The sequence below is a fragment of the Artibeus jamaicensis genome, unplaced genomic scaffold (genome assembly GCF_021234435.1).
Source record: "Artibeus jamaicensis isolate MK-2021 breed Jamaican fruit bat unplaced genomic scaffold, CSHL_Jam_final scaffold_1964, whole genome shotgun sequence".
NCBI classification, from domain to species: domain Eukaryota; kingdom Metazoa; phylum Chordata; class Mammalia; order Chiroptera; family Phyllostomidae; genus Artibeus; species Artibeus jamaicensis.
The window spans coordinates 16,108,913-16,136,481 of record NW_026522030.1 but is presented as its reverse complement, the minus strand read 5'-3'; the positions used below and the strand labels follow the sequence as shown (position 1 = coordinate 16,136,481).

At 41.6% G+C, this 27,569-nt stretch overlaps 1 protein-coding gene across 4 annotated transcripts in view; it reads left to right on the top strand.

Moving 5' to 3' along the window:
* PLPPR1 (phospholipid phosphatase related 1) overlaps nt 1-27,569 on the top strand; it is a 228,965-nt gene that overhangs the window by 199,606 nt on the left and 1,790 nt on the right. For 2 of the 4 annotated variants that reach the window (XM_037140812.2, XM_053656541.1), the window contains 4 exons: nt 1,104-1,236; nt 16,588-16,838; nt 20,646-20,822; nt 24,269-25,765. In XM_037140812.2, the coding sequence (XP_036996707.2) occupies nt 1,104-1,236; nt 16,588-16,838; nt 20,646-20,822; nt 24,269-24,571 (864 nt within the window). In that variant the 3' untranslated portion in view covers nt 24,572-25,765. Of the gene's footprint in view, nt 1-1,103; nt 1,237-16,587; nt 16,839-20,645; nt 20,823-24,268; nt 25,766-27,569 lie in introns of those variants that run through there. The other 2 variants (XM_037140814.2, XM_037140813.2) reach the window with 2 other exon arrangements.

Genomic DNA, 27,569 nt, shown 5'->3' with positions numbered 1-27,569 from the left:
TAAACATTGAATGATTGAGTTTATCTGAAACCACAGGATATACATGGCAACGAAGGACATGTATAACCTCACATTCTTCTGGGGAAATGTTGAAATAAAGAGTAAGGCAAATAAAACTGGCACAGGATGTGGTGGGAAGTGTGCACTTTGACCCCCAGATGTCCTGGGTACCCAACCAGTGCCACGTGTGCCAGCTGTGTGTGCTGCAGGGTCGGTTACTGTGCCTTGCTGACCTTTCCTTCCTCACTGAGAAGCAAGAGCAATAGCACCTATATTGGGGGTCTTGTGAGCAGGAAAAATGCTCTGATAAGTGTCTGACACCCAGTTTTTAATAGATGATGATCACTATTGACTTTTTATTCTTCATTGATGGTTCTCAGTCTTCAGTCACCAGTGCCTGAGCTGGTGACAACTGGTCTCATCTAGTTCCTTATTTTAAATGGGAATGTACCGGGCCGTGTGCTATAAGCATAATGAAGAAATGTAAGATGTAGCCTCTGTCATCCGGGAGCTTTCAACCTATGTGAAGGCATGATGATTTAAATGGTCATTACACATGCATTAGTTCAAGATAACGAGGGAGAGAGGTGCCAATCATAAAGAAGGGACAGTCAACCAGTTCAGAGGAGAAATGTAGCACAGGCAAACATGTTGAAGTAAGGATTTATTATGCAAATAAAGGTAGCATTGCCATGTAATGAAGTAATGACATTGTGGTGTGTGCATGTCACACCTTGTTGGGCACAGCATCCTCAGTCATTTCTCAGTATTGCAACTCACATACTGAGTTAAAAAAAAGTCACTCCCAGGCTGGGCAAACCTTATCATGAATTCTATTACAATTTTTTATTTAAAGTGACTTTTTATGTGACTTTAAAGTTTAATATGGTAGCCTGAAATCTATCTGAAATGATTAATCATTGCTTTCTCTAATTTTCTTGATGAGTTCAGTGCACACTACTCTTTAATTGGTCATCTCTCCCACATGGTATCTTTTAAAAGGATTGTGGAGCCTCAGAAATTTGTGTTTTTGTTTTTGAAGGCACTGGTCTTTTTTATCAGACAGCTCTCCAGCTTGACCTTCTCAAACATTTCTTCTGCAGATTTTTATTGGTGAGATATCCATGTATTTCATAAAGTCAACTAGAGAATCTCTGATTGCCCAGGAGAAAACCATTCTAACCGGAGAATGCTGTTACCTGAACCCCTTACTCCGGAGGATCGTACGATTTGTAGGTGAGTACAAGAGCGTGCCGAACTGAGCCTCCCACCTCTGGGTAAAGCCTGCTACACTTACTAAAGATGAACCCCCTTGAGCACGGGTGCTGTGAGGGTTTTTCCAAGTGCAGAGACTGAGCCTGATCAGAATGCCAAGTCAGGGTTTTGATCCATGAAGTGTAGAACTTATCAAATTGTCTTATGAATGATTTCAGCTTTTTTTCCCCCCACACACAGTATTTATCTGAGATTCCCTCTGGACACAGAATTTAATATTGACTGGAGATTGCCATATACTGCTTTGGTGAATCAGGCAAGGGTAGGGGGCAAAAGGGAACATCCATAGAGTGAATTTAGAAATAATCGTATTTCCTCACGAAGCTTTTCCAACAAGTAATTTTGGTATGCAGAGAACTTAACAAAGTATGAGAGATATACTCCTTCAGGTTCTTGAAAATAACCTGTTTTCCAACCAAAGTTGAAAGACAAATAGTTTAATTATTGTTCATGACAAGAAAAATTAAGGCATGTTCTACATCCTTCCTTCTAGAACTTCTACAAAAACTTCTGGGGTGTTATGGATGATGATTACAGTATGGGGATGAATGTGTGCCTGGAGAGAGGAAGAATACAGATCTTGCAGAGTTCTTTCTTCTCTCTCTCTCTTTACTGTTGTTCAAGTACAGTTGTCTCCATTTCCCCACCACTCTCCCAACAGCCATCCCACCTCCCACCCTGGATCCTTCCCTTCTTTGACTTTGTCCATGTGTCCTTTATGGATGTTCCTGAAAACCCTTCCCACTTTCCCCCTGTTATCCCTTCCCACCTCCCCTCTGGTTACTATCCATTTGTTCTTCATTTCGATGTCTCTGGTTATATTTTGCTTGCTTGTTTGTTTTGTTGATTAGATTCCACTTACAGGTGAGATCATATGGTATTTGTCTTTTACCACCTGGCTTATTTCACTTAGCCTAATGCTCTCCAAGATCTTGCAGAGCTCTTACACAGTACATACTCAATAAATAATCATTACAGTGTTCTAATGATATCTTAACGGAAGCCAGGATAAAACTCCCCAAAATGTGAACATGGCTGGTAGGAAAACCAGCCACGATACCATTTAGAACATATAGAACTGACAACCGAGAAACTTAAGGCCAAAATACAGCATGCTCTTAGCTCTATTGGTTATCCTTAATCTTTTTTTCCCATTGTAAAGAAGGATTGAATTTCTTTAACTCATGAGCAAATGATCACATCAAAATCAAGTATGCAATAACTAGTATGATTAGAGTGGAAGTGAAGGAGATAGTGGAGCAACCTAAGAAAACCTAATTTGAAAGCAGCAACCCTTCACATTCATGTAGTCTCCAGCATTTACAGATGTGATTTGCAGAATGACCTGTGGCAGCCTGTGGTCAGCTCATCTGTGCACACCCTGATCAGAATGATGTCACTGCCATCTGGTCTACTCACCCAAGCAATGGTGGTACCTTTCAAAGATTTTCAGAGTCTGGCCACTTCCTAGGACAGTGGCTAAATAACAAATCATCAGAAGAGAGGAAAGAATATTTATTATACAGGACAACAGACTGGACACTTTCTATACACTGTATTATTTATTCCACCTGCCACCCTGTATGGTAGGTTACAGTCCTAACTGTACAGATGCAGAGTCTGAGGATACAAAATGGGACACAGTAGCTTTTCCCAAGAAGAGAGAGAGTCACTCTACATACACATGTACTCACTTTGTTTCATGAGGGCAGATTTTATGCCCACTGTCTGATCTGCTTTCTGCACATGTAATTAAAGCAAGTTATTCAAAGCAGAGGGTTATTAGGTCACAATTAAATGAATGTATCTGTTAAAGTCACTGTTATTTTTCCTTAGTGAAGATCAGTCATACCTATTTTCAACCCACCTCAGCTGGGGCAGAGTCCAAAAAATGGAAATTAATTGGCACCTGTCATGTATATAGGCCTGCCTCTCTGCATTGGCAAGGCAAGTCTTCGTTCACTAAGGAATATCAGTAGGCCCCCACCATCCAGTAGTGAACCCTGCAGATTGCTTGTTGTGGTACCTGAAATTCCCACTTGAGTCACTCTGTATTGGGCTGAGGCCTAGTTTCAGGAAGACCACTATTAAAGTAGAAATGTCTCACCGTGGAGGAGCATCCAAGTGCCATTTTAATAATCAATGACACATTGATCCATTTTGGTCTGTCATAAACGAACAGACGCCAGGATCCTGGGAGCATAAGCCAGGGACATGCAAATGAAACCACTTAGAGTTCAGCAGCCTGAGATGCTGGTAATAGGGAAGGGATGCCAGAGGAGGGAGACAGCCAGTGGGAACAGGTAAACCTTGGAGAATTAAGGGAAACAGCATTGAAAGGGGTGTGGAGGGGTTGCTGGATAAAGAAGCACTTGCTTCATACTTTCCCTCTTTTGTTTTATGACACCCAGGATCTGCCCAGTTGCTTAAACAAAAGACCTGGAAGTCACCCTAAACCATCTGGGAACCTGTTTGAAATGTAAATCTTTAAGCCTCATGTCATAACTACTGAATCAGAAAAACTGGGGATGGGGCCTAATAGTCTGTTTTATGACAAGTCATCCAGGTGATCCTCACGCATGCTGATGTTTGGCAGCCACGGGTTTAGGCCATTAAAATTTCTTGCCCCTGTAAGTGATCCCTTCACATCTTGTCTTGCAACTTGGCTGCATTTACCCTAGCCTTGCAAAAACACCATTCATTGATCATTCTGCAGATTTTTCTGGAGAAAAAATATGACCAAGTCATGTCCCTGCTTAAAACCTTTCAATGCATTCCTAGTGTTTTTAACAATTGATGCCTTGTCTCGGTTACTGCTTATGTGCTGCTCTTTCTGCCCAGAATAAGCCATTGCCACCCTCTCACCATCAAAACTGACGAGTTCTATTCATCCTTCAGAATGCTGCTTGTACATTACCGCTTTAGTACTCCAGAAAGCTAGCTTCCTCGTATTCCAGGCCCCTACCAAACCTTATACCTGTGTCTTTTATAGGCACTTAAGTCCTGTAAAAGATGCATTGCTGGAAGTCCATTATATGTAAGTTCATTATTCCTACTAATTTGTGATCCCTTGGAAAGCAGGGACTGTATCTTTTTCACTTTGTATCATTATTGCAAAATGCTTGGTACTTAGTAGGTTTTTAATAGGTTTCTCCTTTTTTTGGAGCAAAAATATACTCTTTTCAATCACAGATTTTCCTCGAATTGCTTCCAGAAATGCCCAGCCCACACCCCACTCCCACAGTCAATTCCCACACTGTTGCCTGTATCTGTGGGTCATTTATACCTGTTCTTTGACTAATCCCTTCCCCTTCTTTCCACCACTACCCCCCGCCCCTCTGACAGCTGTCAGTCTGTTCCATGTTTCCATATCTCTGGTTCTATTTTTCTTGTTAGTTTATTTTTTTCATTAGACTCCTCTTATAAGTAAGATCACATGGTATTTGTCTTTCACTGACAGACTTATTTCACTCAGCATAATAGTCTCCAGTTCCATCTGTGCTGTCACAAAAGGTAGAAATTCCTTCTTTCTGCTACATAGTGTTCCATTGGGTAAACGTAATCTTTAACGTACAAAGCAGAGCTCAAAGCGGCACTTTACCTCCCTAATTCCCTGTCTTCTCTAGTCTGTGTGGCATAGACTTCAACACATAGCCCCACGCTCCATTCCATGGGTCCAAATTAAATTTTAAATGAGAAAATGGCAAGAGTAGCATAGTCAAGGGGAATATATTTACATTAAACCATCTCCTCCTGTAGATAAATGCTACTGTGTTGGCCTTGACAGGAGGGTAAATTCCTCTGATTCACAAATCCAACAATATTCTCTCCCCCCCGAAGGTTATCATAAGAAATATGTGTCCTACCTCCCAGGCTTTGGGTGTAAACTCTCATAGTTCAACTCCTCTACCCATTTCCAAACTATTGTACAATTTCTTAAGTTTTATATACATGATGTGGGAAGAGAGGAGAGGGGTTGGCTGGACTAACAAATCTGACATTTTATAAAAACAAATGTAGTCAAATGAGCAACACATATTTGGATTTCTCCCTTTCCTCATTTCTTCCTTCTCCTTCCTGCTCTTCTCTTACCATTTCCTTTGACACTGCTTGAAAATGAACAACAATACACAGAGGTAAGTTCTCAAGAGAGATAACTTCCTGTGTCCCTTTTCAGCAGCAAAGCAAAATGAAGAGGTCACATTTTCCCAAAACTTCATGAAGATAAGTTCAGTTAAATTCTTTTCGTCCACAAATAAACATGAGTAAACATATTCTTGTAAATGTTAATTATTAAATAGTAACTTTTAAATCTAAGATTGAAAAGTAATAAAAAGATTAGACCCTCAGTCAGGGTTTTTGCTTTCTTTGCCATATAGAAGGAAAAGTAAATTAACTTTGTCTTCTGGAATAACTGCATCTTTTTTGAGTTAAAGAAAAAAAGGGACCCAAATGTGCCAAGATTAGACTGTCTGTTAGCACCTAAAATAGCCTGTCATCCAGAAGCTCCTTATTATGGGCTTTTCATTTGGAATCACATAGTTGCTCCATTGTTCTTGTAATAAAAATTTAATTAAATTCCAAGCAAGTCTTATGCCATTTAAGTCGATCTAAGAAGTCAATAGCAATGGAATAAATAGAATGTGCCATGGTAAACAGTTAATTCACGTAACACTAATTAATTGCCATAAATTAAGTGTGACCTAAATGAAGCGTGAATATTTTAAATGCCATTTCAAAGGTCACCATGTCCTGTGGTTGTAAGAATTAATACCCTGAGACAAACCTAATGTTAGCCTTTTCAAGAGCTAGAAAATCCTTCTCAATTTTGAAAGTCATTTAAATGTGCTTTATCTAAATAATTTATTTGATTCAAACAGTCCATTTCTACTTGCATTTGCTTTTTATACTTAAATTATGAACAGGGGGAATGATCATATTCATTCAACCTTCAACGAATAATTTGTCAGGCATATGCTATACACCAGGCAGCGATTAAGGCATTAAGAACATATTAGTGAACCAAATAGAGATTTGCCCTCATGGAGTTTATATTCTCGTGGGAGAAACCAGACTTTAAATGAGTAAATTATAATGTTTGTTGGAAAAGTGAGATGGGGCAATATAATAATGTAGAAAAGGGGTTCGTGGAGGCAGATGTGCAATTTGAAATGGAAAAGGAGAACCTGTTCTACAACGAGAATTGTCTAAAGTTAGCAGTGACGTCCCAGCAGCAGAGGGACCGTCCAGCCAACCAGGCACCCAGTGAACTAGGTCAGCTGCAGGTGCTGACTGAGGAAGTTGCCCTGGTGGGTAGTCTAAAAATAACTTGAAGTGCCCATGCACCCAACTTCAGTTTTGAGACAAGAGGCTAGACCTTAAAAAAAAATGTCAAGAGCAAAGCAGAGCATGGGCCTATGAACAAGTAGAGATATTTCTAGAACTCAGCAACAGGAATCAGATTTTGAAGCTCAGGTATATAGATCAGGAGGAGAACCCAAGATGGATCTGAAGGGGAAAAATGGAGCCAAGCCACCACTGAATTCCAATGTAGCCAAGTCGGGGTTGGCCCTTGGGGTGGAGATCAAGGACACGGGGAGAGAAGGGGTGCTGAAGCTGGAAGCCTTGGTTGACCTAAACGGCATAGGCAGGGATCCACCTCTGGCTCAGGGCTTAGGGAGTTGTGGTGAGGCTGCTTTTGGTTGCTCTGCTCAATGCAGAGAGCAGATCTCCCCTTTGAATGTCATCCTCGGTGAACCAGAACATTACAAACCCAATCAAGACCCTGGCCCAGAACTCTACGGGTTACTCTAATTATCAAGAAGAAAGTTACTTAGTTGTAGGAGACTCTAGTGATCCTTTTCCAAGGGCCCTCCCAAACACCAGTGTTTAGAGGCTGGGCTCAAAAGGACTGGGCAGATTGCTGCTTTCTCTAGCACTTCACAGATTAGCCAGTGCAAATTCGTGGTACTTTGGTGAACTTATTTACTATCAAGCCGAGTTTCTCAACCTCAGCACTATGGACATTTTGGGCCAGGTAATTCTTTTCTGCGTAGGGGTGGGTGACTGTCCCATGCTTTGTAAGATGTTTAGTAGCATCCTTGGCCTCTACCTGCCAGATGCCACTAGCACTCTCCTTCCCTGCTAATGACAAAGAAAAATGTCCCCAAACATTGCGCAGTGTCCCCTGGGGGCAGGATTACCCTCAGCTGAGATCCAAGCCTTAAAAGTTTAAGAAAACAAGTATATTTTAAAGACTTTAAAAAATATATTTTTTGCAAGATACTACACACATAACAAAATTACGCACAGCAAGGTGCAAAAATACTATCTGAACATTGGAAAATGACTGCCAACAATTGATAAAGGGTCATTTCAAAGTATTCTGTAATTAAAAATAAATTAGTGTGTGTTTCGGAAACCATTTAAATTATTGCATCAGAACATGCTAAAGTGATTAGGAATGCCTCAAGCAGAGGGCGAAGAGCACCAGGCCAGTATCTGTTAGTCACCAACAGGGCTGGCAGCTGCCTGTTGGGGCTCGGTGCTGGATTAGTGGTGGGAACAGAGTGGATTCAGATCACCAGCTTTAGAAACTTGTTTATACTCTTTATAAAACACAAGAATCCAAAAGGGCAAGTTACCGCCCTTGAGGACCGTTATATGCAAACGCTCCAGGCTTTGACATGCCTTTTTCAGATTCCTTGGCAGGTAAGGAATCTCCACATTTAGTCTGTAGCCAGGCTGTACTTCCTAGACTTCTCTGCAGCTACAGCTTCCACGCATTTTATTATAAGATTATTATTGCTTCTGGCAAAGTTTAGGATGTTTTTTTTTCTCTATCCATCAGCACTTAGATCCACACTGCCTTGAGCAGTGATTTTCAAACATTTTCATCTCATGGCACACATAAACTGATGAATAAAGTTCTGTACCACACCAAAATATGCATATTTTGTGATCTGACAAAAATAGATACAATTTTGATTCATTCACACCAGACAGCTATTATTGTGTTGGCTGTTGTCATATTTTTATTTGACAATCTAAGGGAAAAGAGGTTAGCGCCACTAAGTAGTCAGGCATTGCATATTTAAAAAAATTTTGCAGCACACCGGTTGAAAATTGCAGGCCTAGAGGAAATGAGAAGCAGCTATTTAAAGGCTAGCAGGCGGGAGAATGGAGTCAGACATTTGAGAGATGAAGTACTGAGTTGCCGTCCTTAGAAGTGAGAAGTAAGGAAGCACCGCTGTTGAGGTAAAACCATGTTATTAGAAAACTGTGTGATTTTATGCTTGGGGAAAATAGAAATCTATTGGTTGTTTCAACTGTAAATATATCAGGGCTTTAATGGATTACCCACCATGTTTATTAAGTAGTTATCCATCTTTACTTACTATGATGACTAGTTATGACAAATACAAGGTTAAAAAAACCACCAGCTTCTCATATTCTAAAAGGTGCTTTCAAGAGTTGAATATGTTGTTTGAAGTTGTTAGAATTACAGGGTTTTGTCTCTTCCTCTGTTTCAAAGCTAATTTTATGATCAACTTATTTAAGTTCTTTGAATATACAAAGAACTTACACGACTCCACTCTAAGAAGACAAGCAACCCAGTTAAAAAGAGTGGGCAAAGGACTTAAACAGACATTTCTCCAAGGAGGACACATACAGAGGGCCCAGGGACACATGAAAAGATGCTCAATATCATCAGAGAGATGCAAATTAAAACCACAATGAGATACCACTTTACACCGGTCAGAATGACCATCATAAACAAAGCAACAAACAACAAGTGTTGGAGAGGTTGTGGAGAAGAGGGGACCCCAATCCATTGTTGGTGGGATTGCAGACTGGTACAACCACTGTGGAAAACAGTATGGCATTTTCTAAAAAAAACTAAAAATGGACCTGTCTTTTGATCCAGCAATTCCACTGCTGGGATTATATCCTAAGAACCCTAAAACACCAATTCAAAAGAACCTATGCACCCCAATGTTCATAGCAGCACAGTTTACAATAGCCAAGTGCTGGAAGCAACCTAGGTGCCTGTCAGTAAATGAATGGATCAAAAAATTACGGTACATATACACAATGGAATTCTATGCAGCAGAAAGAAAGAAGGAGCTCCTACCCTTTGCAACAGCATGGATGGAACTGGAAAGTATTATGCTGAGTGAAATAAGCCAGGTGGTGAAAGACAAATACCATATGATCTCACCTTTAACAGGAAGCTAAACATCAAAACAAACAAGCAAGCAAAATAAAAACAAAGACACTGAAATAGAGAACAGGGGGACAGTAACCAGAGGGGAGGGAATTTCAGGGGGGAAAGGGGAAGGGTTTACAGGAACTAGTATAAAGGACACATGGACAACAACTAAGGGGGGTGGAAATGGGAGGGAGGTGGGGAGCACTGGGGGAGGTGGGCTGGGATGGGAGTAAAAGACAGAAAACTGTACGTGAACAATAATTAAATAAATTATAAATAAATAAATAAAATACTGAAGATACCTATTTCCTTCAGTTACAAAAATAATAACTAGTATCTACACAATGTTCACAATTTATAAACTGTTTTTACAGCTATTTCTTTCACTGGCATAATAACCCTGTGATACAAAGTAACTGAGGTTCAGATTAATCGATTTAAATAAAATCCATACTGAGGATTAAAGCCATTCCAAGACAAATAGACTGCTGTCAGTCTTTGGTGTTTTTGTGAAATCCAGAGGAGAAAGAGACCGAAGAATCTTTCTGTGAACTCCTGAACTTAACTACTGAAGAACCGATACATTTAATTCTGTCCGAAACCTCTTCCTGAAGCATAGTATTTGACATCTGTAAATCAATTTGCATCGCTCGTGCTTGAATTATACTGTTTGAACAAAGTTGACTCGTTGCCAAAATGATGCGAAAAGTGTCTCACTCAGAGATGACATACCATAGGTATTCTGTCATATTGTTATCGGGAAATTACTGGCTCAAACTTTGAGGAGTTCCACTTCTGTTGTGACATGGCAGCACACTTCATCGGGGGCGAGCTCTAGGTCCTTGCCTATTCTCAGTGCCCATGTGTGCATGCTACCAAGCTAAAGCACTTTTCATGCCCTGGGGTGTACCCATATTTTTTTAAGTACATGGAAGTATACACTTAGATGGTAATGATTAAGAGTATGGACTTGGAGCCATACTATTCAGTTTCTAATCCCAGATCTTCTACCTAGTAGCTGTGTGAACTTGGTCAAGTTGCTTGGCCTTTCTATGCCTCAATTTCTTCATCTGTGAAGTGTAGAGATAATAGTGTCTGCTTCATAGAATTGTGGTGAAGATTAAAAGAAGTAATATTTCAAAGCATTTAGGACAACATCTAGCACATACTAAGCACCATGTATTAGCATCCATTATTTTTATCTTTATTATTATTATTATTACTATTTTCTAGTATCCACAGCAGTCTTAATGAACATCTCACCAGCTCAGTATGTCTTTGCAAGGAAACAAGATGAACGTGGTAACTGCAGACTAATGGTCTCCATCAGGCAACTTCCAGCTGGAATACAGCATGTTAAGGAGAAACAATTTCACTATTCTTTCTTTTCTGAAACAAAAACCAGTTGTTTCCTGAGGGAATGCTCTTCACCGAGAACATATTTACAACAGCTGAATGGCTTTCTCCATTGAAATTTCTCCCTTGAGGATCTTGGTGTAGCAACAGCAAAAGCAAAAACAAACTATGCAGGGTTTTTTTTTTGTATCTTATATTTCATTTACAATGATGATTTGGTGAAAAATTTGATCTAGAATTAAGAGGCGATGATTGAATCAGAATGTTCTTTGGAGGAACTGAACATAAGAATTCCTGGTATGATTCCCTGCTGCTGTCAAAAATGACATTGGGGAACCCACGCCACTTGCTTGTACTTATATATGGTGTTCATCAATTTCCTTACTGAAACAAAAACCAGGAACTGATTTGAGGGGAGGTTACCTTGTTTCTTGAACATCATAGTAGAGAGGCTACTACAGAAGATTTACAAAGCTGGTTGAATTTTGCAAGCAAGGAAAAAAGTGTTCCAACATTCTCAACGCCACACAATGTTCTTTAATGCTCTCTTTCATTGCATTATCTTGCTGCAGACAAAAGAGTGCTCCTCTTTTAGAAATGTTTGATGACAGGTTAAGAACAGGGGTTGAGGAAGGGGTAGAATTCCCTCCCATTTTCAGAGACTGCTGTTACCAGCATAACCCAGATAAGTTGTGTTTATGCCATCTGCACTACCCTTTTCTTTTTTAAAGTGCTATGTGTTACTTTCTCCACATGAAAATATGTAGGAGCTACGCTTCCATGTGCCCGTATGATAATATTTAAGTGGACAATTATTGCAACTTCTGAGAATCAGAAATAGGGACATTTCTCTCAAAGATGTGCATATCTAAGTAAAACTGTGCCCAAGTTCGTCATGACTCCCAGATCCCTTGTGTTTCACAAAGTCCCCCCTAAGGAGTTTTTCCTGCGTGTAACGTGGATCTTAATCCTCCAATTCAAGGTACCTCTGTTGGAAATGTAGAATGGTTTTATTTCAAACTTATAATAGAAATTGGAAATATAAAATGCTTTTATTTCAAACTTGTGATTTCTAAGTTTCCTGACTCATGATACACTTAAAGTCCCAGTTTTCAAATGTTCTTTTTTTCCTAGGCGCACTATGCTGAATTTTGTGAAGTTTATAAAAAGAGACATACTCCCTACAACTTACATGTTAAATGGTCTGATGTCAGCCATATGTTCAAGAGAATCAGGGGTGCGAGACACCAATATGCTTTAAAAGTGTGATCAATTTTTTTTGCTTTTTTATCCTCTTCTCCTGCTAATCTTTCCTGAAGTTTCTTCAACAATTTGCCCACTGATTCTACAAATATCTATTAAACGTTTACTATCACTATGTGCCAGGTTTGATAATAGGTACTTGGAATACACTCGGCTCCGACAGAACTTGTATATACTACCATTCTAAAATGAAAATGGACAGTATTGAATGATCATACAAATATAAAATTCCTACTGGGACAAGGAGTACAAAAAAGGTGTAACGGTACCACACTAGTCTAAAATAGGAGTATATTTTCTAAGACCCCATGTGATATGAGATTATTCTCCTTATTCACTATTTTTAATTGAAGTATAATTCACATATGACATTATATTAGTTGCAGTTGTACAACATAATGATTCAGTATTTGCATGTATCACGTAATGATCACCACAATAAGTCTAGGTAATATCTGTCACCATAGTTACAGAACTTTTTTTTGTTGTGATGAGAAGTTTTAAGGTCTACTCTCTTAGAAAGTTTCAGATATACAGTTTAGTCTTATCAGTTATAGTCCCCATGCTATATATTATAACCCCATGAATTATTTGTTTTATAATTGGAACTTTGGACCTTTTGACCCCCCTTCACCCATTGTGCCTCCCCCTCCCCCACCTGCCTGCCTCTGGCAACTATCCCTACTCAGTCTTCAGTGGGGCAGACCAGTGCACACTCAGTGTTCCTCCACAGACAGAAGTGTGACTTGCTCTTGCCCCACTCTTCAGGGTGTAAGTCTGAGATGGATGAGCGTGCACGGCACCAAATCCAACCCCCAGATTTCCTGCCGGAGTTCCTCAGCTGCAGAGAATGTCACCTCCCTGTGTCCCCGCACACCAGGTGTCCACGCAGCTGCAGTGCCCAGCATGCACCGCTCTCCAGAGCACAGGGGCTGTTCCTCTCAGAAGCAAGATGCCAGCCAGTGCCTGTGCCCCACCTCTTCCTGCCTGGTTGTCGTACAGGAGTGTGTCTGCAAACACACTTGGAAGAATGAAGGAGGAGCGGAGACAGCTTCAGAGAGATTCAAAGAGCAGGTCTCATCCAGTGGAGTGACAGCAGCCCTGTCTCTCAACATTCTAATCCCAGATCTCTAAATCGGGGCAAGGCAGTAGGAGAGAAAGGAAGGAATTCTCTCCCTGGATTTTTCTCCCATGATCTGTCTTCTAAGGAGAAGACAGAGAGTATAGGAGTATATAAAATATACTCCTATTTTAGACTAGTGTGGTACCGTTACTCCTTTTTTGTACTCCTTGTCCCAGTAGGAATTTTATATTTGTATGATCATTCAATACTGTCCATCTTGGGTAAACTCTGTCCTCCAGACCATGACTCTTGGTCATCCCAGCCAAGCTTTTTCAGAATTCTGAACACACAAAGCAACAACAATAAGTGTTGGGAGCTCATAGCTCTGGCAAATCCAAAGCACTCTGTTTTTAGACTTTTGTGTCTGGTATACATTCATTCAGAAACATAACCAGCTCCCGTGGTACAGGGAACAGCTTTGGGGGCTGAGCCACAACATAAGTAGGACCCACTGGGAGGAAGGGGTTACAGAAATGAAAAGAGTATCTGTTAAAAATTTGCGAAGTAGAATCTTACATAAAGGATTTTAGACACCAATTTTAGGGTATGTAGACAATTTTAAAACATCCTCTTCAAATCATACCTTGAAATGTAGGAGACCATCAAAGGTGTTCCACCTGACTCTGAGGACAAAAGTAGCTATTTTTAGCTTCTGAGGCTTATAAAATATACACATGAGCTTGGGGTTAAGTCATAGGCATGGCTGGAGCTTCTCACAAAAGCCCTGTGTGATCTGACGTTGTGTGTGAATCGCCAGCGCAGCAGGTTCCACGGCCCTTTGTCGGCCTGGCCTGTGCCGGGTAGGCCAGACTCCCCAGGCTGCCGCATTGCCCTTCTGAAGCCACTTCAAATGCACCAGAGTGAACTGTTTGGAAAGCAGATGCTCGTTAAGCCATCAGAAGTAGACATACCCCAGAGAAGGAAGAGAAGAAGAGGGGAATGCGACTGTTCAGCAATGTCATCACATGACAGCCAAGAGAACTGCCTGTCACAAAATCACTGTGACCACAGAGATGACACTTCAGGCGCCGAGCCGAGGAGCCTAGAAATCCTCTAAGAAAGACCAAACCCATCCTAATTGGAAGCACATTGGACAAATAAAATGCCAGAGGAAAGTGCTGTCACTTTTCCCTTTTCAAATCATCAATTACCCTAGTGTCCTGGAAAAGAATGTCTAGACAGGCTTATTGCCCCCTCAAAAAAGCCAGAGACCTGCTCTTTGAGAATCCTGCTTGAAGATGTAAAAAAATGTCTAACCATTCAGGGTCCCAGAATGTGGGGGTGAAAATCGTCACAAATGATCAATGAATGCATGCCCGCTCTCAGAGGGCTCAGCCCTGCAGAGGGAGCTGGCTGAAGTTGTTGAAAAAGCCAGTTCTCATTGCGATGAAACACATCCTGGCAAAGCAAAGCCACAGAAAAGAACATTGTAGCAATCGATACAGATTATTAAAATGAGAACCGGAAGACGTTTTCAGCCGAACTCGTCTCCACTTCTGCTACAATGGATGAACTTTTGAGTGCTGATATCAGCACAATTTGCAGATCCCAGACATTGAATATGGGAATCAAAATTGGGTAGAAATTTAATTGAAACTATTGCAGGCCCTTGACATTTAGGAGGGTAACGCTGCCTCTCGTACTTGCCAGCTTCTCCCATAATTGAGCTGCATTTGAAAAGTCAGCTTTATCCCTTCAAAAGGCTTGTACATCCCTGGGCCTCTGCGTAGCCTCTCTTGATACATTTGATATATTTAACAGATACTCTGTAGATGTACTGTCTAGGCTTTGAAAGAATTCACAGTGAAGCTTCCTGTAAGGAAATCTGCCTATCCAAGTTCAAGCTTAGGGGGGTGAATTTTTGTGAAATTGACCAGAGAACAAGTAGAAGCCGAGAGCCCACAGGATTCTCAGCCACACAGTGGAGTCAGTGTGGTAGGAAGAATAATGCCCTCCTCTCCCAAAATGTTCATGTGTGGTCCCTGGGAACCGGGGATGTGGTATTTTACATGACAAGGGAGGATTTACAGGTGTGGTTAACTGAAGGATCTGGAGATGAAGATAGTGTCCTGAATTATTCCAGGTGGACCCAATATAATCAAAGGGCCCTTATAGGAGGCGAGCAAGAGAGAGTCAGAGAAGGGGATGTGACAATGGAAGCCAGGGTCATAATGATACGATTACTGGAAGGGGGTCACAAGAAAGGAATGAGGCATCTTCTAGAAGCTGGAAAAGGCAAAGAACGAACTGTACCCTGGAGTTGCCAGAAGGAATATAGCCCTGCCTATGCTTTGATATTAGTCCAGTGAAAACCTGCTTTATATTTCTGACCTTCGTAACTATAAGAGGATAAATTCGTGGGGGGTTGGTTTTTTGTTTTAGACTTTATTTATTTTTAGAGGGGAAGGGAGGAAGAAAGAGAAAGAAACATCAATGAGTGGTTGCCTCTCGTGAGCCCCTCCTGGGGACCGGGCCTGTAACCCAGGCCTGTGCCCTGACTGGGAATTGAATTGGTGACCCTCTGGTTTTCAGGCCAGCGCTCAATCCACTGAGCCACAGCAGCCAGGGCAAGAGGATAAATTTGCGTTGTTCTAAATCACTCAGTTTACAGTAATTTTTACAGCAACAGTGGCAAACTCATACAGTCAACAACATTCATTGTAACATTCTTTGTTTCTTCTCATTTTCTCTTTCCAACACCAAACGAAACATCCAATTCAATCAAGGTTTTTGGAATGATCTTTTTTCTCTCTTTGAAGGACATCTCCCTAACCTCATTCACTCTTACCTGCCCTGGTCTGATAGATAACTCCTGCTGGGAGAATTTGCATTTCCACACAGCACCAGGGAGAAGCTATTTTCTTTAAGAAGAGGACTGAAGCTGAGTAACTACTTAGAGCTGGGCACCATCACCCGTATTTTGCAGCTACCTTAGTTCATCTTTCCAACTGATTGCAGAAGCATCCCTCCCCACAGTCATTTTGTGGCCAAGGGTACCGTGGTTCTGAGATAGCAGGTACACATTCTGTCAATGAGTCACCAAAGGTGGGGCTGGAGCCCAGGGCTCTGTGACTCCAAAATTAGAAAGTTCTTTTTATGCTGAGAATGTGCTGCTTCTAATTTACTTACACGAAACAATACTATGCTAACAGCTCGATGCATGAATTTGGATGAAGGAGTCATTCGAGAAGCAGGTGCCACTCCCTACTCCCTGGAAAGATGCAGATGAGCAGGCAATCTGACTCTGGGGAGGACCTTTTCGATAGGTCGTCCTGGCCCCAGCTGCTGTTTCCTCTCAGGGACAAAACCGATCGGTGGTGTGTGTCGCCATTTCTAATTATTTTGAATCTCCTTCTAGGGGTATTTGCATTTGGACTTTTTGCTACTGACATTTTTGTAAACGCCGGACAAGTAGTCACTGGGCACCTAACGCCGTACTTCTTGACGGTGTGCAAGCCAAACTACACCAGTACAGACTGCAGAGCCCACCACCAGTTCGTCAGCAATGGGAACATTTGTACCGGGGACCTGGAAGTGATCGCAAAGGCTCGGAGATCCTTTCCCTCCAAACACGCTGCTCTGAGCGTTTACTCCGCCTTATACGCCACGGTGAGTGTGTGAGTCTTGCTGTCTCTCCCTAGTTGAGCTGTAGCTGGGATGTGTGTCTTCCTGCCCTCTTCGTTCCCATTCTTTCATCACTGTCACTTGTAGTGATTTTTAAAGTCCCGTTGCAACCTGCTTCTCCTATGCAATGTGCTGTTGCCCCCACCCCCACCCCCAACATGTCAATGTAATATCCTGACCTGCCAGAGGATATTAGTTCTGGAAAGAATGTTGATAATCACTTAGTCAAATCTTTGCATTTTACTGATGCAGAAACTGAGGCCCCAAGAATAGCTAAGGACCCGTGGTGAGAGGCGGCAGCCCGGCTTCTGGCTGCCTCCACAGAAGTATAAATGTTCTCTAAATTTGTTTGCTCTCAGCACAGAGAAAACCTAAAGTGCAACCCACATCTTAAAATACAAGAAGGACAATGGTATCACTCTTATTTTTCTACTCCTTAATTGCATCCATTTAGGGAATGATCTCAAATTGCATCCATTTGGGAAATTGCACCTTTCTCTGACCTATGCTTCTGTGGGGCCAAAAGAAATATTAATACTTTTCCTCCCACTTTCTAAGTTCTTCTGGCTGAGCTGATTATCAAATTAACAGAGACAGATTAACAAGAGAAAAATCAAAGTTTAGAATATGCACATGGGGAATTCACGTAAGCATGATTATTCCATGAAAATACCAAAAACAATGAAGCAGCATTGGGTATATAGAACAGTTTTGGACAAAGGAGACAGGTAGGGAACAGGGGATCAGATTTCAGAAGTGAGAATGGGAGAGGCCCTGGCCAGGTAGCTCAGTTGGTTGGCACGTTGTACAGATGCATCAAGGTTGTGGGTTTGATCCCAGTCAGGGCACATGCAGGAATTGACCAATGGACGCATAAATGGATGGAGCAACAGGTAGAGCTCTCCCTCTCTCTCCCCCTCCAAAATTAATTTTCAAAAAGAGAGAGAGTGGGTTATTTATAAGTAGTCGAAAGAAAGTGGAACACATGTGGCAGAAAAATCCTTGCCAAACAACTCAGAAACAAGGGGATACAGAGGTGTATCTAGCTAATAGTCTTCTGCCTGAACCCCTTTGTTTACCATATTTAATTCAAGCTTGGCTAAGGGAGCATCCTAAATTCTCTTTCCTGATGCAGGTTTCTCTGTCTGAATCTCTTGGGCAGGAAAGTTGGGGAGATTCAAAGATTCTTTCTGAGTCCTGTTTCTTAATAAACAGCTTAATATCAATATCCCAAAAAGGCAGCTTCAGGGTGGAAAAATTTCAGTCCCTTCAACTGCATAGAACTGAGAGTTAGGAACTCTGAGCTCAGAGGCTGGGTGTCGTGCGCGTCTACCATGGAAGCAGAGCTGTTGATGGAAAACGTCGCTTTTCCTTGCCGCATCTTGTCTCATATTCAGGAAATGAGTGGTATAGCGATTCTCAATGAAAGGTGAGGGAAGAAGAAAACAGAGGAAAGACCCCTGTCAAACTGAAACTGTCCCTTCTTCCCAGAGATTCTGAGCATGCCCCCCACCCCCAGGGGAGCATGATTCCATCCCCCCCCCCCCAGAGTCTGCCTCTGATGGAGGAGCACTCCTGCAATTACCCTGAATTACACGTTCAGGGCAGAGAAGCGGTGGCTGACAACCAGTCTGGTCTCTTTAGTAGACTCTAAAATAAATTGCTAAATAGTCTCTTTAAAACAAATGTTCCTCTGTGTCCCATTTACAGGATCACATCCATAGGACCAATTTGTGAACCAACAATTATCCAAAATGAGTCTTTCTAGTTACTCTGTTTAGATCTCCTCTTTAACGAATACATGATAAAAGCTTATTTCAGCTACCCTCACATTACGGAAACATGAACATAAATAATACAGAAGCTTCAATATACAAATAGCTCAGTGTGAGCTCAGTGAGGCTTCTTCGCTTCAATGAAATAAAATAATCCATGGCAGGTATTTTTTTTTTAAGCAAAGAAAGTCCTGTCAGGCATTCAACATATTGTTTTAATTTTCAAAATATTCATTTGCTTTAAATTATCTAGAACCTAAGTTATATGAAGCAATGTGCTCTTGCACCTTTTTCTTTGTTTTATCAGACCAAAGTCATTGCTCTGTGAAATTAATTTTTGACACCATTATAAAGCTAAATCTGTCATAATAAACTCTCATCAAGTAAGATATAAATTTATTTTGGAGAGAAAGAAGTAAGCAGAGTCAGCTCACCCAGAATAGATGCAGCCATAGCACATTTTCAAGGATTCAGACAAACCCAGTTCAAATTATGCCTCACGATCATCAGATAAGCCCTGATATAAGATTCTAATTCTGCAAACAATTCTGCGCCCCTATTATGTGTGAAGTGCTTTCAGAAATTGCTCAACAAATATTTCCTAAGTGCTAGTTAATAGTCTGAAGAATACTAAATAACTATAGGCCCCATGCTCTTAATAGTTTGTAATTGAATTGGAAAGATGTATAAAGGTTATATTTTGAAAAATACAGAGGCATAAAAACAAATATACCTAGTATAGATGCTACATAACACTTTTCACACAGCCTTAGAATGCTCTCCTGGTACGCTCTAATTGATGTCACTCCGATCTAACCACAGTCTTCTAGGGCATCAGCTACATACAATAATAAATAGAATCCCATTGTCCTGTATTCAAACCAGTGTTGAAGCATCATTCTAGGAAATTAACAATTTCCATTGTAATATTGCAAAATGCATCTATTTGAACTTGTATGTACTCTGGCCACGTAACCATACTACACACTATAATTTAAGTATCAGCACACCGTGTTTCAGGGTTGCAAACTCATTTATCACTTTTATTAAAGACGTCATAAATCAATAATGCCCTCTACTGGTTTCTTGTAACCATTACCAAAGGTGAACTAAGTGTGTTACTTGAAACAGGCACATCTTCCTAACGAGGCTACCGGGACACACTGGATGCCTGAGCCCAGGAACATTCATCTGCTTCTCACAGTGAAATAAGGAAGCCTGCACATTAGACTTGAAACTAATGTAAAATAATATTGAATTACAACTGTAACTGAAAAATTAAAATGTTTTAAAAGAACAGCTCACATAAATTCAGGCTCCCTAAATTTCAAAAATAACTAGTCATTCTTTAGTTAGTTCAGGTTTTCCCAACCTTTTATATGTCATGACATAAGTTTTAAAAAATTAATATTTGAAAATATGCTAGAGTAAATGAACAGATAGAGCTGATCACACTTGTCCCAAGGAATGTGGATGTCAGTTTCCCAGCAAAACTGAAATCTTTGTGACATGCCGGTTGAAAAGTTCTAATTTGGTCAATCAACTCATCAGTAAAGGCTTTTGTTTTCATTGCTCAGAAGTGTGAAGAATCAGCTGGAAGTATGGGGGACACAAAAAGTAAAGTGTACGGCCTCTCGCCTATCTGGTCTTCATAAACTTCATACTTGTAGAAGGTTTATTTGGTATCTGAGCATCGTATCACATGGGTTCTTTAATACCCAAAATGGTGCTTCAGCCTGTGGCGTGAAAACTGCGTCTTCTGAGTCTGATCATTATCATGTGGTCATTCTGCATGTCACCACATTTCTGTCCACATGTCCCCCAGAAACACCATGATTAATGGACATCTGTCCATTGTTCTCGCTGCACTAGTTTTCCACCCAAATTCTTCCCGAGCATCTGAGGGCAGTTGCTTTGGCACAGCCCGCTTTTGAGTGCCGGAGTGTGTGTGTGCATGCATGGGTGTGCACTGTGCGAGGAGGCTGCCGGTCACTCCCCGGTCTCTGTCCTCTTCCAGATGTACATCACAAGCACAATCAAGACGAAGAGCAGTCGACTGGCCAAGCCAGTGCTGTGCCTCGGGACCCTCTGCATGGCCTTCCTGACGGGCCTCAACCGGGTCTCCGAGTACAGGAACCACTGCTCCGATGTGATCGCAGGCTTCATCCTGGGCACTGCTGTAGCCCTGTTTCTGGTAGGTCAGCTTCCCTCTTTCTACCTTCTCCCTTCGCGTGCCCTCTGACAGGCTGCCTAAGACCCTGGTGAGTCGGGCGCCCAGACCTCACAGTCTAGGCCCAGGTTCATCTGGTCCCAACCTTTGTGAGTTGTAATTATTCCCCAAGTATTATGTATGCTTGTGCTGCAAGAATGACTTCTAAAGTACCCTGTCTGTCGGAAATATGATTGCTATATTTCTTCCAGGGATCAGGGAGAGGAGTGCCCAGGGAGAATGGCTTAGTCCGCTTTCTTCAACACTGTGCTTGGGGCTGACTGGGGCTAAGCAGACTACTAACTTGGCATACCTCCGAACCATTGTTCTGAAACATTAGTTTGGGATGCATTGGGAGCAGAGCTCAGTGTTATTTGGGGATAGAACAGAGACAAAGGACCCCTGGTGGAAGCAGGCAGCCCCTCCTCCAGCATTCCAGGACCCTGAGTTCGGGCCCAGGCTTGCATATCCCACTCAGAAACATGAGGACTCTCAGCTGACCACACCCAGACTTTTTCCAAAGGCCTCTATTATTACCCGAACATGCCTCTCAGGCATCTTATTTCTGCTACAAGTGGCTTCTCACCCACACATAATAATATTCCTGGACTCGTGATTAATACAGTTTTCTCTGTATCATTACAATGCCGATAATATTTTAGTTTCTCAAATACATAGGGGCCTGTCTATCTGCTCACCTAGGGAATCTTGGATTGGAAAGGAAGAGGTTAATTTTTATTGTTTTTGTCTTTTTTTACTGTTTGATCAGGTGTGAAAGGGCTATAACAAATGGCATGTAAACTGTACAATTTGATCAATTTTGACATACAGATATATCTTCCTGCCCACCCTCCCCTTTCCCTCATTCCCAAGCCACTACTGATCTCCTTTCTGTTACTCTATATTAGTTTGTCGTTTCTCAGATTTCATGTAAATGGAACCATAGAGTGTGTCTTCTTTTTTCTTGGCAGCTTTCACCCAGCATGATTATTTTGAGATTCATTCACATCGTAGCATGTAGCAACAATTTATTCCTTTTTCCTTCTGTATAGTATTCCATTGCATGGGCATAGCATAAGGTGCAGATTTTTTACTAATCTTCAAGGACTTAAAATTAACCCCAAAAGATTTACAGTTAATCACCAGGGCTGGAGATTCACCTGTTGCACATGAAATGAATCCCTAACAGTATTCAGCCAGCTTCCCCTCTGAGACTGAAGCCATCACAGTCTGGATGTCCCTCCTTCCGTCCTGCCCTTTCTGGTCCAAAGCACTCATTAAGACTGGCATCTCACATGGAAGAATTTCACAGTCCTATGCACTAACTCCTCCTTGTCCTCCCCAACATAAAAAATACCCCCATAGCTCTCCCAACCACTCATGCAGAGTTTTCCAGTGTTTTTTACGTGCTAAGATACACAGAAAAAAGGCTCAAGTTCATTCAGAACACTGATTGGGAATCTCCATTCTAATTCAAAATTATTTTGAATGAATCTAGGCCTTTCTTCTGTAGTGAAAGATGGACTTAGATGCAAATTCTCTGGGTGCAGCAGCAGGGAAAGTGGTGCTGAGGGGGACCCTGAAGACACCTCACAGGGATATTTTCCTAAGATTGCTTTCTTTAAAGAAGGAAAAGCTAAAGGTGATGTCAGAGAAGAGAGGGTTTTCAAAGAGGCATCAAAGGTGCACAAAGGAGAGGGCTCAAAAGGAAAGCCAGACAATCTTGCTGTCCATCAGTCCTGGAGCCAGCCAGCCCCAGCTGGAGAGAAAGAGCAGTGTGGGAGAGAGAGATTTCATGCGACCTTTACAGGATGAAATCTATCAAACCCTTTGGGTTTCCTCAGGCCCCATACACAAATTCTGCTTTACCATTAAACTTGCCTTCTCTCAGTGACTCACTACCATTCAGTTGCTGTTTGGACTGTTGTTGGCTTCCCAATTGACGTCAAAAGTCAAAGTTTGTTTTCCACAAATGATCTTTATATAAGACCCAGACCTGCTGTTGAGTCGCTCCGACAGGAGACAGACCGCCCTGTGTCTGCATTTGCACAGGTGCACACGCAGTAAGCTGGGAAGTGGGTGGGGGAGGATGTCATACAAGAGACTTGGAAGCATTCCAGAGCAGACTTGGAGAGGAGACAGGGAGAAGCAGAGAGGAGAGTCAGAGAATAGGAGCGTACTCGCAGCCTATGTTCACTACTGTTTTGTGTTTCCTATGAAGATGAAAGTGTGGGGAAGAGGGGAGATTATTAGTTGAGCAATTACTACATACCCTCCTCTTTCTGTACAGCAAATCAGGTGCTCCCAGAACAACCCTAACAATATTCTTATCCTCATTTTATAGATGAGGAAAGTGAGGCTCAAAGAAAAGTAACTTGCCCAATGGCCATACAACCAATTAGGTATGAAACTAACCTGAGTCTTTTCAACTCCAGCCTCTTCAGCTTCAACACCTTCCACTTCTCCTGTTTTGTGAGGGAAAGAAGTTGAAGCAGAGATAGAGGAAAGTAGTGAACATTTATGTAAATGTCCTGCAGGGTTTGAAGAACAACAGGAAAGATTCAAAGGCACAGATAGAAAAACAAAGATGCAGAACAATGGCAGAGAGAGAATGGAAAAAAAACAGATAAACTCTATATGGGCAAAAGAAGCAGGGTTGATGGTAAAAGAAAGAAAGAAAGACTGGTGTATGAAGGAGCTTCAGTAGGAAATAAAGTGGATAGTAATTTAGAAGGAAAGTTTTTTAAAAGAAGCAATGAAAGAAAAGTGTCCCGCATGACTTATGTACTCTCAAGCAAAGAGTGGTCACATAATTTAAGGATGATCATCCTAGGTAGGAGTCAAAGACTTGAGTATTTGTTGTATGTTTGGCACTTGTTAAGAGGCAAAATACTGTCATAGCATTAGCTATGGAGTTTAAATCTCTTTATGACCTTGGGCAAGTTATCTAGCTTCTCTGTACCTCCTCATATAAGTTGGGAGATAACGGTACCACCTTTCTTGTAAGATTGTTGAGAAGGTTCAATGAAATAAGTAAAATTCTAGAGACAACGCCAGACACAGAGTGGCCCTCCATCAATGTTAGGTGTTAACCATCAGGTGCTTTGCATTATCGTGTCTTTTCATCACTACAGATTGATGAGGTAGGTATCATATTATTCTTACTTTACAGGTTAGGAAACAGGCTTGATGTGTGGATTGGTTCTCACTGACCATCTGGTGACTCAACAGATGTTTCCTCAGCACTGAGAATGTGCTCAGCCGACACCCCAGACCATGGCCTGGGTATTTCCATAGTTCCTACCCACTGGCTCAAAGGAAACAAGTCGCTATGGCAGTGGCATTCTAGGGGAAAGGCCTGCCACCCTCAGAGCTGGCCAGGCATCGATGGCTATAGTCTGACCCAATCTTTTTACCCCCTCATCCTGCAGGGAATGTGTGTGGTCCATAACTTTAAAGGAACGCCAGAGTCTACTTCCAAACCCAAACCCGAGGATCCCCGTGGAGTGCCCCTGATGGCTTTTCCAAGGATAGAAAGCCCTCTGGAGACCTTGAGTGCACAGGTATCGTACAGCAGTTTCAGCAAACCAGATCCCCAGGCTCAGCCCTGTTCTCTTGGGAGGCCAGCCGATCCATTGGTCTTCTCGAAAGCAGGACACCGCTGCATCTACCCAGCAGCAGTAAAACACGAGATAACGAAGGCCCTCAAGACCTTCACAGCTCCCCTCAATTAGTCCTGCATTTATTCTGATGCTTGGCCATCACGAATCCTCTGGAAGTTCTTAGTAATGTCGAACTTAAGCCTCATCTGCTTTAGGATTCCTTGGCCTCCAGTCTAATTCCACAGTTAGGAAATTTGGACCAATCGTGTGGGAAGTCAAGCTGGTTTATGAATTAGGACAATATTTGGGAAAAAAGGTTTTATTATATCTAGTGACAGATGTAAACTAGAAGCACATTTAAAAGGTTATCAACAAATCGATGTTAGTGTCCTTTTGGATCTGTTTTGATGACAACCATCAAAAATTCAATACAGCGATACTTACTGGTCACTCACTTACACCAGGACCTTGTCTCATGCCAGGGGTACAGAAAATAATTAGCCACACCGTCCTTGCCCTGAAAGAACTCACAGATGATTAGGAAAGGACACAAGTGAGTGTCCGTAACTGGGCAATGCTGAGTCAGAGGCCCAAAATCCGCCGTGTGAACACAGATGAACAAAAATCTGTTCTATCTGAGAAGACAAGGCGCCCTGGAGGAGGCTCGCTCGCTGAAAGGAGCCTGGGCAGATGGCATTATTCACGCACATTATTCACAGTTCTCCAGGTGCTTTACGACTACATTCTTATTTGAACAAAAACCTATTGAACCAGTAGTAGAATTCCCATTTCCAGGTAAAAGATAGGAATACGAAAGATCAAGAAGTTAAACTACTTGTCCAAGGCCACGCACGTAGCATGTCAGAGAGCTGGATGGGGAGCTGTTTAAGCAGACAGAAAGGGGTGTGGCTAATAATAAAACAGGGTTTTTGTAATCTGTATATCTTGAAATCTTGTACAGCAGGATTGTACAGGTCCTACAAGGGAAAAGCAGATCACCTCCCCCCGGAATTAGCATGTGCTTCACATCAGTATAGAGTAAAAATATTTTTCACTATCTCACTAACAGTTATTATAGATCAGATGTCTCTCTAAGACAGCTATCCTATCTAATTTTATCAATAACCCAGAAGAAAACCCAATAAAGCTCTTTGCACCCCAGGAAAAATGTTTAGGACTCTCCATTAAGTCCAGTGCCAAGTAGTTTATTTGTTTGTTTATTTTCATTTAATCTGTTTTAAGATAAAATACAGTATTTAACGTTCTAATTAGAAGTAAAGTACTGAAAAATTTATTACTGGTTTATTTATCTATAGCGTGTTGATGCAGGTGGAATGGCAAATTAGCTTAAATAATGATACCTTGTAATGAAATGGTGTAAGAGACTCTCAGTAATTTTTCTTCCCTATCTAATGATGTTTCTAAAATTGGTGAGATCAGAGTGGTTCCCTCTATTTTTGAGGTGAGGCAATTACAGACAAAGGTCAGTTTAAAAGGCAAACTGAAATATTTGCTTAGTTCCACAAATATGTCAGTCTCTGTGTTCTTGTAAGTGCTGTTTACTTCACCCTGAACAGCCAGGTCCAAGGACGCCTCGTTTCCACCCACCCTTCCTCCCAACATTGCTCGGCCATTGCCCTCTGTCGAAGCCTTCTCCAGACTCCCCTCTCTCTTCTTCCATAGGGCCCCGAAGAGTTAGTTGAACAGGCCAAGAAACATCCAGGCCACATTTTGAGGGATTCCACTTACACTGAAAAATGAAATGCCAAACAAAGTTTCAAAAACCACTATTCACAAGATAGATTTAAAAATTTGTTTTAAATAATATATTGATTTATTGTTCACAACAGGCAGTAGTGGAACTTCTTTCAGATCTTTTCACATGTTTGTATTCTTGTAGATCACCTCATCCAGATACAATTAGAGGGCTTTCCTGAGTACCAGGCTTGGGCTAGAAAACCCTCACAATTAAAGCCAAAAGCATCCCCTCCTATCTGCCTCCCTCAAGGACTTAGACATCTTTGAGTATTTGAACTATATCTTACTTATTCTCCACATTTCCTGGCATTCGATAAGTGTGAAATAATGTCTGGTGGATAGATAGATGCAGGCCAGAAACCAAAACCTGAACGAGACACTAGAGTCAAAACCAAGAACCTAAAATTGGACCATAGTCATTATCTGAACCTTCATGGAAATCAGAAATATGAGAAACTATGAATAGGACTTCTGCAGGCGAGTCAAAATGAAGCCACAGGAAGCTGTGTGGAAGTCGTTAGCTCTCACGTGATGCCTTCCATACCAAGTGTGGAAGATTCAAGTAACCGCCTACCTGCTTTTAGTGTTAAATGTCCCTACATGGTTATTTGGGAGACTATACCTTTTACGTGTTGGTCACAAAAAGAAACTTGGTGTTTATTGCAAGCCAACACATTCAATCTTACGATAATTGGAATTATTATTCTGTTTTATATATGGAGTAAGTAAAGCACAAAGACTTTAAGTAATATGCCCAAGATCACCCACTGAAAATTAAAACCATAGACCCATCTATTTCTTCAGGGCCTTGCTTGCTACACAATGTGGTCTCACATTTCATTCAAGGGGAATTTCATTTTGAAATCCACACCTCTTAGCACTGAGAATGGAAACACGCCAGAGGGCACAGTGTGTTTGGACTGAGCTGCACAGACTTCCTTTCCCCTCTGCCACGTGGAGCCCTCTGAGCAAACACGTGCTTTTTCCTCTCTAAAACATCAGCTCGGATTTGAGTAGTTGCCGTCTGTGATTTTTCCCCTTAGTTGGGCGATGGAAATGGGATGCCTTTTTCTAAAAGCTTTCCCAAGCACTAAAGACAAACCGAAAAGTAAGCAATTACAGAGTGCAAAACAAACAAAACTGGCCAAGTCTCCAAAGCACTAGTTTCTGGGCCTGTGGAGTCACTGTGATCCTAGAGACACAGGTGGACCCAGGCTCCGCATCGCCAGGTCCGTGTTGACCGGAGCAGCTTTTAGCCTCAAGCGCTTTGTCTCCATGTTGAACACTGTTTATATTAACAAAGAAACTAGAGAAGGAACAGTTGCCTTAACCAGCTCCGGGTGTGGCGTAAAGTCTCCTCTCATCTCCAGAT